Here is a 15,419-nt window from a genome sequence, read left to right as displayed (position 1 = left end):
GTGGTGGCTCATAACCACCTGTAACTCTAGGAAATCAGGCACCCTCTTGTCATCTCCAGGTACCAGGCACACCTGTGGTGCACATGGCTACACATGACAAACACTCAAATGCACAAAAATAAGCGAAATTAAGAAAAGGGTAAGTTGGACTTCTTTTAAGTGAAAACCTGTCGTGTCAAAAGATACCATCCAGAGAGTGAAAAGTCAGCTCACAGGAAAAGAGAAAAATATTTGCAAATATATTTATAATAAAGGGTTAATATTCAGATTGTATAATTCTAGAATGCAGACAGCTCTGCAGCAAGAAGCAAGCTGATTCAAACTGGGCAAAGGAAGCCAGCCAAAGTGTCCCAAGCCTATAATCCCAGCTCTTAAGGGCCAGGAATTACCAGTGCAAGTCTAGGCCAGGCTACACAGCAAGACTGTGTCTCAAAAAAGCCATAGGAGAAAGAAAAGGACAAAGGTTTTCAGTAAACACTTTTCCAAAGAAGATATACAAATGAGCTATTGAATATGTGAATTTTTGCTACTATTTAAAGACTATAAATCAAACAAGAATGCCACTGCTTCATACCCTTTTAGATCATCATCCAAAAAATAAAGATTAGTGAGGAAACAGAAATCGGAGTCCGAGGTACTGCTGTTAGGAATATGAAATATGCAGTTACTGTAGAAACAATTCAGTGATTCATCAAGTAGACAGCTAGCTTGCCTGCCTGCACACAGACACGTAGACTCACATAAGACTGTCCGTATGGCAGCACAGTGTGTCTTGAAATTCTACTCCCCTTTTAATGGGGAATGGTATTTGCTGTCTTGCTTCGACTGTTGTGAACAGTGCTGCTGTGGACACTGGTGTGCTCGTATCTGTTTGAATCCCTGCCTCTTATCACTGATTAACATTATAAAGAAAGTCACACCAGGGTCTGGTGTCTGTGGCTTTTTAATGATACTTAACCACCGTGCAAAGTACTAATAGTGATACTTACCTGCAGGATGAAGATGAGCTGGATTCGCACACTATGGTGAAGACTAGTTCAGAAGGTGTGGGCACAATGCGGGCCACCAGCACGATGAGTGAAGGGGCCCAGACCATGATTGAACACAACAGCACCATGCTAGAGTCGGACCTGGGGACCATGGTGATAAACAGTGAGGATGAAGAGGAGGAAGACGGAACCATGAAAAGTATGTAACATTTCCTCTCTGAGTGGTGCTTTTCTCTTTTGAAAGTGTACTCACTGAAACCATGATAAATTCTGTTTCTTTTTAGGAATGATTATGGGAATTTTTGGTTTGGTGATTATTTGACAGCAAATGTCAGAGCTTTAAAAAAAAACTTTAACATGTATATACCACTTAACAATACATCTTTAACTTAGGGTCATGGCACTTTTTTCTTTTGCAAGCTACAAACCCATAATTTAATTTGTGAAATATTTAGGGAGAGGGTAGTGTTTCTAACATTTACTTTTTCCATTAAAAAGAAAACTTAAAATTTTGTTCCAATAAACACAACATAATATTATTGCACATTGTCTAAATTATCAGTTAAACCACAGAGAGAAGTGCAGACTGGAGGTGAAATCCTAGGAAGGCTCACAGAGAGAAGGCTCAGTTCCTGCACTGACTGCTGACTCTCATGCGTGCAGCGTAGAGCCTCGGTTGCTGCAGGGCTGACTGACTATTAGGACATTAGCTCTGACCAATGTTGCTTACAGGATGAAATTGGAATTCCTTTTGTGGGCTGACCCAATTCTGACCCGCAGTTATCCGTACAGGACATGGTGTTTCAGTGAGGAGAAAGCACAATGACTATCTCTGTAGCTATTGATGGTCCTCTTCCTTTCTCTGCTAGTGTGGTCCTGTATGGTAGGTTATATTCTACTGCATACCAGTTTCCAAGTGGCAGAGAGACAGGGGCTACCTGACCTCTGCTATGCTAAGGAAATGTTAAGACTACACAGCTGATGTCATGTCTCCTGACTGGGTCTTTATTGAGTTAACTTGAGGTGATAACTACATCCCAGTGTGTTTAAGTCAATTAGATTTTATTAGAAGAAATAGAAGTTATGTCTAGATATGTTAAGATTTATTTATCATTTCACTCTATGTGCACATGTGGGCCCGAGGGTTATGTCTGTGTACTGTGTACATGTAGGTGCCTGTAGATGTCAGAAGAAGGTGTCAGGTCCCCTAGGACTAAAGTCACAGCTGTCTCAGCCTCCTTATGGGTGCTGGGAGCTGCATCCGTGTCTCCTGCAGAAGCAGCAAGTGACCCTGACTCCTGGGCCTTCTGTGCAGCCCCAAGTCTAGACATTTTAAACGCAAAGGGAACTGGGAAGTAAGCAAAAAATGTGGATGTTACCTTAGCCAGTAGACAGGCTGGAGAAGGCTGTGTAGGAAGACTCGGCTCAGGGAGTCTGGTGACCTGCTGCTGGTGCAGTGTGGTCCTGACTACGGTACAGTTGTGTTTATCCTGAACACTGTGAGCTGGTGACTAGATGCCAGGGCGCTTCGGTAGAGCTCTTGAACTCTTTTGGGACATGCTTGCTAGAAAGAAAAACTAAAGGATATGACTTCTGATTATTGTTTGTTTGCCTTTTTGTGAAATAGTGCAGTAAATTTTGTGAATTTACCCAGAATTCTAGTTGCAAGGAATTCTAGAAAATAGTGTTCATCTTACAGGATATGTAAAAGAAAGGTACAACAGAGACTGGTATTGATGGCTTTTTAATGATACTCAACCACAGTGCTGAGTAATATAGTCCTTTCATCTAGAGGTTCCTCATTGTAGAAAGCCTGGGCCTCAGCCTTGGCCCACTCAGCACTTTTAGTAAATAAAGCTTTTAGTTTTAATTGGATAAAACTTTAAGAGGAGTGTGTATTAAAATTGTGAATGCCATGCAATGGGAGAAAATAAAGAACATTTCAAAATAGAATCAGGATCTTAAAAATGTCCATGTATTGAGGCAGTGAGATTGATTTCTAAGATAAACTGGACTCTGTGTTCCAATCACTAGCCTCACAGTGTATACCATAGCAATTGTCCTACAGAGATACTGGTTCTATAAGTTAGAGCAAGGCATGACTGTTTCTGTTTAAAACAAAAAGAAAGAAACCGAGAATAGCAAAAACAATTCTTAACAATAAAAGACCTCTGTAGGAATCACCATCCCTGACCTCAAGCTCTACTGCAGAGCAGTAGTGCGGAACACTGCACGGTATTGGTACAGAGACAGACAGGTCGATCGGTGGAATAGAATTGAAGGCCCAGAAATAAAACCACACACTTAGCACATTTGATCTTTGACAAAGAATCCAAAAATATACAATGGAAAAAGGAAAACATTTTCAATAAATGGTGCTGGTCTAACTGGATTTCTGTATGTAGAAAAATGAAAATAGAACCATATTTGTCACCTTGCACAAAGCTCAAGTCCAAGTGGATCAAAGACCTCAACATAAAACCAGATATACTGAATCTAATAGAAGAGACAGTGGGAAAGAGCCCTGAACTCATAGGCACAGAGGGAGATTTCCTAAACTCCAGTGGCTCATGCTCTAAGATCAAGAATTGATAAATGGCACCTCATGAAACTGGAAAGCTTCTGTAAGGCAAAGGACATAGTCAATAAGACAAATCAGCAAACTACAGATTGGGGAAAAAAAATCTTCACTGGCTCCACATCCGATAGAGAGCTAATATCAAAATATATAAAGAAGTCAAGAAGCTAACCACAAAAACAAAAACAAAAACAAAAACAAAAACAAAAAAACAACCCAATTTAAAAAAAAGGGGGGGGGGGGAAGGGGTAATAGAACTAAACCGAAAATTCTCAACTGGGAAGGAATCTCGATTGGCTAAGAAGCACCTAAAGAAATGTTCAAAGTCCTTAGTGATCAGAGAAATGCAAACCAAAACAACCCTGAGATTTCACCTTATACCAATCAGAATGACTAAAATCAAAACCTCAGGTGACAGCACATGTTGGTGAGGATGTGGAGAAAGAGGAACACTCCTCCATTGCTGGTGGGATTGCAAACTGGTACAACCATTCTGGAAATCAATGTGGAGGTTCCTCAGAAAATTGGAAATAGATCTACCTAAAGACCCAGCAATACCATCTTGGGAATAAACATTGAAGATGCCCCACCATGCCACAGAGTCACATGCTCCACTACGTTCATAGCAGCCTTATTTGTGATATTCAGAAGCTGAAAACAGCCCAGATGTCCCATGACAGAAGAATGAATACAGAAAGTGTGGTTCATTTACACAATGGAATACTACTCAGCTATTAAGAATGAAGACATCCTGAGTTTTGCCGGCAAATGGATGGAACTAGAAAACGTCATCTGAGTGAGGTAACTCAGACCCAAAAGGACATGCACGGTATGTACTCACTAATAAGTGGATATTAGCCAAAAGAAAAAAAAAAGTACAGAATACCCAATATACAGTCCACAGAACTCAGAAAGGTCAACAACTGAAGAGCCCAAGTGAGGACGCCTCAGTCCCTCTTGGGAGGGAGAAGAACTCAACCACAAGAGGGGAGGGAGCAATGGCAGAGGAGGGAAAAGAGATGGAGGTGGGGGAAAGGGAAAGATGATCTGGTATTGGGGTGGGGGAAACAGGACTGAAGCCCTGAGGGCCAGCAGAAAGAATGGAAAAAAGCAACCTCGGGAGGAAGGAGGTTGAGAGAACCCTCTAGAATGTACCAGAAACCTGGGAAGTGAGAGACCCTCAGGTCTCAAAGGGGGGGGACCCTAGATGAAATGCCCTACAGTGGGGAGAGGGAACTTATTGAACCCACCTCCAGCAGAAAGACAGGGCATCAAGTGAGGATGGGGTTGCTATCCCACAGTCAAAACTCTGACCCATAATTCTTCCTGTCTGAAAGAAATGCAGGGATAGAAATGGAGAAGAGCCTGAGGAAAAGAAGGTTCAGTGACAGGCCCCAAGTGGGATCCAGCTCAAGGGGAGGCTCTAAGACCTGACACCATTACTGAGGCTATAGGCATTCACAAACAGGGACCTATCATGACTGCCCTCCAAAAGACCCAACAAGCAGCTGAAAGAGTCAGGTGCAGATATGTGCACCCAATCAATGAACGGAAGCTGCTGACCTCTCTGGTTGAATTAGGGAAAAGCTGGAGGAAGCTGAGGAGGAGGGCAACCCTGTAGGAGGACCAGCAGTCTCCTGGACCCCCAAGATCTCTCAGACACTCAACCAACAACCAGGCAGCATCCACCAGCTGAGATGAGGCCTCCCTCCCACACATATATCGCAGAGGACTGCCTGGTCTGGGTTCAGTCAGAGAAGATGCATCTAACCCTCAAGTGAAGTTTAGAGGTCTGGTGGGGAGGGTGAAGAGGGGACATCCTTTGGAGACACCGGGGGTGGGTGTTATGGGATGTGGATCTGTCAGGGGGATAGACTGGGAGGGGAATAAAATCCGGAGTATAAAAATAAATAAATAAAATTTAAGAGAAAGGAAGGAAGAACTAATGCTACAAGCCGTTCTGAGATGCAGCCAGGCCTAATAATCCCGTTTAGAACAAGGAAATAATAACTTCACTGTAGTCTCAATCACCACATCTGGACTGTTAGAGTTAGCATATAGCTGGAGAATTTAACAAGCACAGTGGCTCACAGAGCTCACTGAGCAGAGGTGGTACATAGTACGTTAGGAATACATAGAAAACATTTATCAAGATTAGATGTTATAGTACTTCTATTAACCTTTCATGGCTTATTCGATTACTGTATTCTGAGTTAAATTAAGTGATATTTATTTAAAGACTTATTTTTATATATTATACATCTGGTATATGGGCACTTATATATCAGAAACTTATTTTGGACTCCCACCCACACATATACATACATATATACAATTTTATTGAATACATAAAATAAAGCACCTGAAGTTCTGCTTGGCATTTGGAGGAATTCATTTTGAGAAGTGACAACATTGACTCAGAAAGAGTGTACAGGAAAGACCAAGAAGCAGAGTCTGGCCATGGCTCTGCTCCACAGTTCACTCTTGTCCCTAGACAGCACTGTGCAGCTGTGAAGGATGGACTGTCCAAGCACCGTTTCTGTCCTGTTCTTTGTTTACTCTTCTTTCCACTTCTAACACATAACCTTTGTGTTCTTCTCTCACATAAGATCCATTGTAGAAAAGGATCAGATACAAACATATAAGGACCTAATTGTATTAAACACTCATGAATACATCTTTTCTATAATTGCAAAGTCTTAAGTCAAAGCAATAAAGCATTAAGGAAATATCCACTATGAGTGGAGAGATGACTCAGGGAAGAGCATGCTGTGCAAGCATGAGGCCTTGAGCGTAATTTAGCACCCAGCATGGGCATGGGGAGGCAGAGACCGGAGCATCTTCATGCTGGCCAGCCATTCTGTCCAGTCATTGAGCTCCAGGCTCATAAGAAACCCTGACTCAAAAACAGTATGGAAAGTGATTAAGGAAGATACCTGGCGTCTGTCTACCTTTGGTCCCTCAAGTACAATTCAGGCATACACAAATCTAATAGGGTGGTGTCGAGGGACAGAGAGAGGGAAGGAGAAAGGGAAGGAGGAATGATAGGTAGTAGGGAGAGATGGGGGGGAGCTCGAGATTGAGGAGGAAGAGGAGGAGGAGGAGAAGGAAGAGAAGGAGAAGGAGAAGAAGGAGACGAAGAAGAGAAAAAAGAGGATGTTTCTTCAAAGAAAAATATAGTAATTATATGCCACTTTGACTAGAAAGATTAATTTTGCCGGGACATGGCAGTAAATACAACATAACTATCCCTCCCGTATAGCTTGTTCCAAATACCCACAGTATTTCTGGGCCATTGGCAACCTTAAACTTTTCTCTATAGGTAGGTATCCACCTGTGTATGGTGTGGTTACAGTAGTTTAGAGCTCCCTGTGGGCACTTGTGTGTGTGCCCTGGGCCTGGTGGGGGGGGGGTGTTAGGTGTCGTGTAGGCCAGCTCCAGACTGTTATAGTGCATCTTGATTGTGCTGTGTGTTTTACTACCACAAAACACAAGCTAAACATGGAAATACTCTTCTTCCTTGTATCTTATCTTCTAAAGGTCTCCAAAGAAAGATTTCCACAGACATAATTAGCATGTTTATTACTCTCATCTTTTTGTTTAACTGAAACAAAAAGCTTCACTTTGTCTGCTCTTCTCTTGTGCGCTCATTGTAGATGGGAAACAGCTGGCTTGCGCTCTCTGCAGTGCCTTTGTGCACTTAACTGTTCTCATAGTTGGGTCCTGCAAACCTTTGAGCAGCTGTTCTTCCTGAACTCCTCACTGCCCTCTTGAACCTTCCTGGGTTTTGTGCTCAAAACCTTCTCTGGGTTTTGTGCATCCTTTTTTATTTTAATGCACTATGATAAGCTAGGGGGGAAAAATCATGTTACTAGCTTCTATATCCCATCCTGATTTTTGTATGTGTTTATTGTATTCTTAGCAACAAATTAGAGGACAGACTTCCAAGACCATTAATCAGGAGGAAGTCTTACATTTTAAATGACTTGTAGAAGAACAAACTAGGTACTGCCCAGGAGCCCTCTGCTGTTCACAGTCATTACACTGCATCTGTGAGCTGTTACTTTTTCACACCTTAGTGTCTTTGTCACAGCGTGCTAAGAGGTACAAGTCAAGCACACTGAGTTTTGTTATTTTAAAATTCCTTCGTATAGTCATCTTTTCATGAAGACTTATTTGCTTGCTTAGAAGAAATATGGAATTTAAAGAATAATTATGACAGACTGGCATATTTTACAAAACTATATTCTACTTAATTTAGTATCCTTGTAAAAGTGTAAAGGAATGAATGAAAAAGATAGAAAAAGCTTTTTAAAAAGTTTCATAGTTTTTATTTTAATGCACAGAGGGAATGAATGGTATTTTTTTTCCTTTGTTGCTAATGGGGTTTTCATTATATAAGCTAGTAAGTTGAAAGAACTAGGCCAAAATTGAGGAACTAAGTAATTTCAAATATTAAGTTTATTATTACAGTAAAATCTATTTTAATAAGGTAAGGTCAGAACTTAACAGCAGCTGGAGAAACTGATGTCAGTTTTATGTGGCTGTCCTTTCAGTGTTTGAAGTGTAAGAAGGTGTTTGCCTTAGCAACCACAGTCTGCTTCCTTCTCTCTACATGGCCCCAGAGTTCTCATGTGCTCCTCTCTCCCTCCGTTGCAAGTAAGAAACATCATTTGGCTTCCCCCCTGGAGACTGAGCTGTGCACTGCAGCACGTGTTTCCTATTGTACAGTAAAACATTAACTAGGCAGTTATAGCTGCCCCTCCTGTTAACTTTCAAAACAACGTGTATCTATTTTCCTCCAAAACACCGTCTGAATGTTAATACTGTGTTTTAAAGTAAGACTAGGAAATCTTTAGATATGCAAGCATGTATATTTGAATAAAAAAATCTTGTTATAAAGTCATGCAGGAAAAGAACAATCTAGTGGGACAAACTGCCTTCTTTTATTTGATTTTTAGACTTGTTAACTCTGTTGGAATGCTCATTTCCTACTTAGGAATAGGTTACTGTCTAGACTGTTTTTAAAAGAAGAAATAGAATTGTCCTTTATCTAATGTATGTATTAAATGTCTTTCAAGTTTTTATCTGCATCATTTATAGTTATTAAGAATTATCTATTTTTATTGTATATATGTTAATGGTTATGTTCACATGTATGCATGTGTATGTATGTGCAGTGTGTGTGCCTGCTGCATGAGGAGGCCAGTAGACGGCTCTGGCTGCTCTGAGACTAACGTTACTGATGGTTGTGGAACCTGAGTCCTCTGCAAGATCAACAGGTACTCTGAACCACCGAGCTGCCTCTCCAGTCCCATGTCCCGTATTTCTTACACTGTTCTTTAATATACTTTGTTTATAAAATGTAAGAAACACAAAGTTTGACCAGATGTAAGATGAAAATGTCTGAGCAGTATGTTAAAGTTTCTGGTTAGTTGAGGCCATAGAACTTTTGTAAGCTCAGAAGTGGGGAAAAATTCCTCTCAAAGTTAGTGAATTTCAAATATAAAATAAGAACAAATCCCTCCTGTAAATCATCCAGTGTCCAAGCTAAACCATCCCAGCATCTCAAACTTTTTAGATTACTATTTAAAATAGATTCTTCTCTCATATAATATGTCCTGAGCACAGTTTCCCCTCTCTCCACTCTTCCCAGGTCCCCACCAACCTCCCCTCTCCCCAAGATCCCTCCCTTCCATTTCCCTTCAAAACAGAACAGCCTCCAAGGTACAGCAACCAAACACAGCAAAACAAGGTAAAGCCCTCGCTGGATGGGCCAACCCTGTAGGAAGAAAAGAACAGAGACACTCCTGCAGTTAAGAGTGCCACAGAGGTACTAAGCTAACAGTCACAGCATGCATGCAGAGGACCTGGTACAGACCTGTGCAGACCTGGTTGCTGCTTCAGTCTCTGTGAGCCCATATGTTGATTCAGTGGACTGTTCTCCTAGTCTTTTATCTCCTCTGACTCCTACAATCCTTCCTCTCTCCCACTGGGTTCCCTGAGCTCTAAGGGGAGGGACTCAAAGGAGACCTACAACTTAGTGTCTGTCTGTCTGTCTCTCTGTCTCTGTCTCTCTCTCTGTGTGTGTGTGTGTGTGTGTGCGCGCGCGCGCGCGTGCACCACTGTACAAGGTACCAAAACATGAGTATTGTAGAATATCATTGAGAATCATTTCATTGATTTTTTTTTCCCCAGTCCTGTTTTGTTCTTGTGGCCTGAGCCTCGAATTAAACCGGATTGATTGGCCGCTCCCACCAGTTCTGCACAACCATTGCCCCAGGACATCCTGCAGGGAAGACGGGTTGAAGGTGGAGGGATACGTGGCTAGAACTGTAGATAGAGGGTGCTGGTGTCCTAAAGTGTGGCTGACAGCTCTGTGAATGCACTAGCTCTACCTGCCTCATGTCCAGTGAGCTGCCGAGTTGTTTTGTTTTGTTTTCAGTGATAGGCCCCGCCCACTATCAGTCACAGAGAAGAATCCCGAGTCCTAGCATTCCCCTGGGGTTTAGGGATCTGCACAGGACCACTTCAACCATCCAGATACAGCTACCACTTTTGTAGCCGTGTATGGAGATTTGAGTGTGGAACCCATAAAACCTTTTCCACAGGTCTCTAGGTCAGACTGGAAAAGACTTTTACAACTATAATGTATCTGAAATGTAGATATAATTAAATTGCCATATATAATAGTGGATTTAAAGTTTTAAAATTAGGATAATTCTTTAGCAAAACTGAAGTTTCCTGATCTTCTTACTTTAAAAAAAATTGTGTTCCACTCTGTGAACAGAAATGTACCAGTTAAGGACTGAATTTGACCACATCTACCATGAAGCCCAAGTAATGGTGCTTTAAATAAGATAGGATTGATTTCTTTTCTTTTCATACTGAACAGGAAATTCAGAGAGAGTGGTGTGTGCTGATCGAGTGATTTCATGGTGGCATCAGAGCCTTCTTGTGGCTCCACCTTGAGGCTGTTACTTCACTGGGCTTGCATAAGACAGGGCAGCTTTACAGCCATTAACCCAAATCCAGGTTCTCAGTGTGGGGAGTGTAACGTTCTTATCAAGATCAGAAGACATTACATCTAAATCCAAGTTCTAAGTATGGAGAATGTAATGTCCTTATCAAGATCAGAACCCATTAAATCCAAATCCAGGTTCTAAGTGTGGAGAGTGTAACGTTCTTATCAAGATCAGAACCTCTCAGAAACTCTTATTTTATACAATTGGTCAAAGTTATGTCACCTGGCCACTGCCAGAAAAGAAGTGTTTCCTCGTCCTGCAGGAAAGGAGGGGCTACAGACATGAGAGAGGCTCATGAGGCAGGAGAGCTCTGCAGCAGAAAGTTCTGAAACGGAACTGTCTGCAGTTTCCCCTCTTTTTCACTGAGCTCTGGGATCATCTCCCTTCCCTCCCTCTAGCCATCGCTTCTGTTTGTTTAGTTTCTAACATACTACAGAGAAAATGCTGGCTTTCACTCAGCCTTTCCTCTCCTCCGCCAGGTAAGGATGTGCCTACCTGGTAATCTTGCTTTTAGTTTTGAATTTTACACAAAAGATTGATGTGTTCCAATAACTATCTCTTGCAGAGTTAACAAAACTTATATGTGCTCTACTGTGTGCCCAAAAAGAGTAATTCTGTAGTGGGATTATGTGTGTAGCTGTAAGTACTAATTCTAATCACAGTCTTACAGTGGGCCATATGCATAAATACGTTTGAAAACTTTAAAAACACAGTAAGGGGGATTGGGGATTTAGCTCAGTGGTAGAGCGTTTGCCTAGCAAGCTCAAGGCCCTGGGTTCAGTCCCCAGCTCCGAAAAAAAAAAAAAAAAAAAAGAAAAAAACATAGTAAGTACTCTTTGTGGTTGTATAGGAAATCTGATCATAGAGAAGAAAATAATCTCAGTGGATGAACCTTAACTATTGGGAAAGTAAAGTGTACAAAGACCAGCCCAGGTTGGTTGGCCCCAAACTTATCTTGCCTCAGTCTCCTGAGTGTAGATTGAATTCTTTAAGGGTAAATTCAGTATGTATAAGAGCCTTGGTAACACACACACACACACACACACACACACACACACACACACACAGAGAGAGAGAGAGAGAGAGAGAGAGAGAGAGAGAGAGAGAGAGAGAGAGAGAGAGATAGGGAGAAGGAAGACCATGGAAGAGAGAGAGGAGCGCTAAGCTCTTATCCCCTCACTTCTCACTTTGCCTTTTGGTTTTCTCAAGTATGTTATAGAGAATTTGTGCAGATGTAGTTATAACTTAATGTGTTTTTTCTCTATTCTTGTAAAATAAGTTGTAAATTGAGAGTTAGGTTTAATTTCTAGATCCTATTTTGTAGTAAGAAGTTGCAGTAGGAACCAAGTATCCAGTTCTGAAATACAGAAATAAATGTTTTAATCATGAGGTTCAGAGACAGATCAAGGGCATTTAAATTTTGTTGAAATGTTAATGAAATATGTTTCCTATTAATGTTAGTAATTAACCTTCTCATGTAGGCAGTTCCTTTCTTCTTCACCCCAGTTTGCTTATCTCTCTGACAATCAGCAGTCGAGTGGCTTCTGTGTTTTAGCTTTTGTGAATAACACTGCAGTGAACTTGGCCATGCAAGTGTTCGGTTCACTAACTGCCTAGCCAATATGAAGCCAGTAAAGAAGCGTCTGTAGTGTTAAAGAAATCCTACCATCTAACAGTCAGGAGATTCCTAGACCAATAAATGCACTGCTCCTCCCGTTTCTTCTGTCTTTACCTGAGCAAACTCATCTACTGTCCATTTACGCCAAATAAATATCCACAGAGATTGATGAGGTGGGGATGGAGGGCATGGACTCCTGTATGACAGTTCCATCTTACCAGCCTCTTCTTTCCCCTTTTATTGAAGATAGATTTTTTATCACATAATATATCCTTATGTTCTCCCCACCTTCCCACCTATCCAGATCCATTCCTTTTCTGTCTCTCATTAGAAAACAAACAGGCTTCTGGAGGATAATAATAAAACATAAAATATTATAAGATGAAGCAAAACTATATTTGAGTTGGACATTGCCTATTTTCACTTTTTTTTTTTTTTTTTGGTTCTTTTTTTCGGAGCTGGGGACCGAACCCAGGGCCTTGCGCTTCCTAGGTAAGCGCTCTACCACTGAGCTAAATCCCCAGCCCCTCACTTTTTAAGTTAAAGAATTCCACAGTCTGGAATTAATGACAGAAAGTGGGCACTGATTCTGATTCATCCTCTGTTAGAGACCGAGAGGGAAGCTTTTAGCATTGCATTGTTTGTTGAGAATCATTTCATACCCCATCTTTAGCCAACAGTGCTCCTTGGCTGTCAGCATTAAGCTGCCTGTGTCCTATTGCAAGCACATTGTGAATTGGCCCGATCACTGTTGTGACTATTGTAAGTCTGATGTGTTCAGATAGACAAGTAAACAGCATGGGGTGAGTCTGAGGAACGTCACCCTGGGCTGTGTGATGTGAAAACTAACAGCAAAGACAGAACCATCACCTTTGTCACCTGATGCGTGGGTGACGAGCAGGGCTGCAGGGCTCCGGCTGCTGTGCTCCCCGTAGGAAGTCTTTCTGTAAAAGAAGGCAGCTTACCTTCTGTCTGCAGAGTTACATGAGCAATGGCTCCTTGGTCTTTGGGACATTCTTGAAGTCCTTTGGCTTTAAGAAATCCAATTTAGGAACTACTGATCAAGACAACCACAAGGATTTTTTAATTAGCTATTCTAAATGTTTTTAACTGTGATGGTTCAGTATAACGAGTGAGCCGTTACAGTTCTGAGCAGAAGAATGGCATGGCTTGTTTGTATTAGGAAGCTCATTATGGGGACAGTGTAGTCAAACTGTGACTATAAAAGAGCAGAGTGTGCAGGTGGCTCTACCCTCAGTCCCTTTCTTATAGAGAGAGCAAGAATTGGTTAGAGGCTGAGTGTCAGACAGACACATCGGATGAGTGTGGAAAGAGGAGTGCAAATGAATTCTCAGCTTCATCACTGCAGAAAGGATTGAGTGTATGATGCTGACCTTGGCAGAGATGGAATGAGGGAGGGACTGCAGGTTTGTGGAAACTGTCTTCAGTTAGTCTCAGGAGTACCTTGACCAAGTGGTACAAAGCACACAGTGTAAATGGAAATAGAGCTTAAGACAGTTTGGGCTAAGGAAATGACTTCAGGAGATGTAGCTATGAATAAACAGAAGCTGTAAGAGCCTCGGGAGCAGGGCCATCCGCTGCAAAGACTTTCGAGGAAGCCATCAATGGAGAGAGAACCTTAGCAGCCCCTCCAGGTTCTTAACAGCTTAAAAGTAAACCATTATAATCAACACAAGCATAAACATGCAAAGAATAGAAATGTCTAACACTGTCCTCAACACTGGAAATTTTTAAATAAGATTATGGTAAGGATTCTATTAAATTAACAAGGTTTTTATTTAGAGTCTTTATGTATCTTCTGATACTTGTTTGGTCTGAGTACACTTTCTTCTATTCTTGCCTTGTGTTCCTGAACTGGCTGTGGTGGCCTTGGCTTTGATACATTTATTATATGGCTCACTGAAAAATAATTCCCCATTTCAATAAACATCATACCTGCCTTCTGTGTTTGTCTACCTAAGGAAATGCAACGTCACCCCAAGTACAAAGACCTTCTTTCATGGACTACTTTGATAAGCAGGACTTCAAGAACAAGAGTCATGAAAATTGTGATCAGAGCATGCGTGAGCCATGCCCTATGTCAAACAATGTTTTTCCTGACAACTGGAGAGTTCCTCAAGATGGAGACTTTGATTTTGTAAGTACATTTTCTTTCTCCCATTTTTCTTTCTCCTTTCTATATTGGGTTTCATCACATTGAAGAACATAGTTCATTAATCGAATGATATATCTATAAATTATAGACTGAATATTAATATGCAGCTATAGCTATGGCTGAAATTGTAGCTTACTTACAGAACTGTACTAGCAGCAAAATGTAAATATAGCTAAGTAGATTTCAGCTCAAATTTAGAGAAATGTTTAGGCCCTCTAAGATACTGTAAATGACAACCATTTCATGCAGAGTCAAAATATCCTGGAATAACTTGCACATGGCACTATCTCGTGTCCTAGTATTGAAAATCAGCTGGAGCGTATGGCCGTTGTGCTTGATTTTTCTCATTAAAACTGTGTCTAGGAAACATAGAGCTTCTTTTCTTCTACTTGGTTTATTATCGTTTCTTTAAAAAGTACAAAGAATACATATAAATCATTTTAAGACACTTGTTTCCAGAGCTTGAAAAATGAAGTTCTTTGGATTCTTTGATGAAATAAAAAAATATTGGAGTAAAATTTTGCTTCAGCAAATTTTAAATAATTTGTTACTTTTGCAAAAAATATTCTGGAAAAGTTATTTTCTAAATAAAATTACAATCATTTATAATTATATTTATTTAATAATCATAATACTTTATGATTATATATGATTATATATGTATTATATAGAGAGATACATATCTTAAAATTTTAAGTAGTATTAGCTTATTTTTCTTAGATGTCATGATAAATGCTTTGAGGTTATAATTATTTTAAAGTAATGACTTTTTTAAAAATCACCTTTATTTTTGTGTGTACATGTGTGCGTGCGTGTGTGTGTGTGTGTGTGTGTGTGTGTGTGTTTAGAAAAGAGAAGCTGAGACTCAGTTCTCACTTCCCACTATATGGTTTCCCAGTTTTGTATTGGGCCACTGGTCTTGGTGTCAAGTGTCTTTACCCACTGAGCCATTTTGTGAGCCAGGATTAGAAATAGTTTTAATTTTGAATACTTTTCTTCTCAATGTCTTAGTTACTTGAGTTCTTTTCATAAT

The 15,419-nt window shown here is 40.7% G+C and overlaps 1 protein-coding gene across 11 annotated transcripts in view; it reads left to right on the top strand.

Annotated features, from left to right (window-relative positions):
• Window positions 1-15,419, top strand: part of Stk3 (serine/threonine kinase 3) — a 270,202-nt gene that overhangs the window by 189,819 nt on the left and 64,964 nt on the right. For all 11 annotated transcript variants that reach the window (XM_087558952.1, XM_087558957.1, XM_087558954.1 and 8 more), the window contains 2 exons: window positions 996-1,188; window positions 14,193-14,368. In XM_087558952.1, coding sequence (XP_087415078.1) covers window positions 996-1,188; window positions 14,193-14,368 — 369 coding nt within the window. The remainder of the gene's footprint in view (window positions 1-995; window positions 1,189-14,192; window positions 14,369-15,419) is intronic.

Source organism: Rattus norvegicus, chromosome 7 (genome assembly GCF_021556685.1).
Source record: "Rattus norvegicus strain SHRSP/BbbUtx chromosome 7, alternate assembly SHRSP_T2T, whole genome shotgun sequence".
Taxonomy (NCBI): Eukaryota; Metazoa; Chordata; class Mammalia; order Rodentia; family Muridae; genus Rattus; species Rattus norvegicus.
The sequence above is the reverse complement of the archived record's forward strand: the minus strand, read 5'-3'. Positions and strand labels throughout refer to the sequence as shown.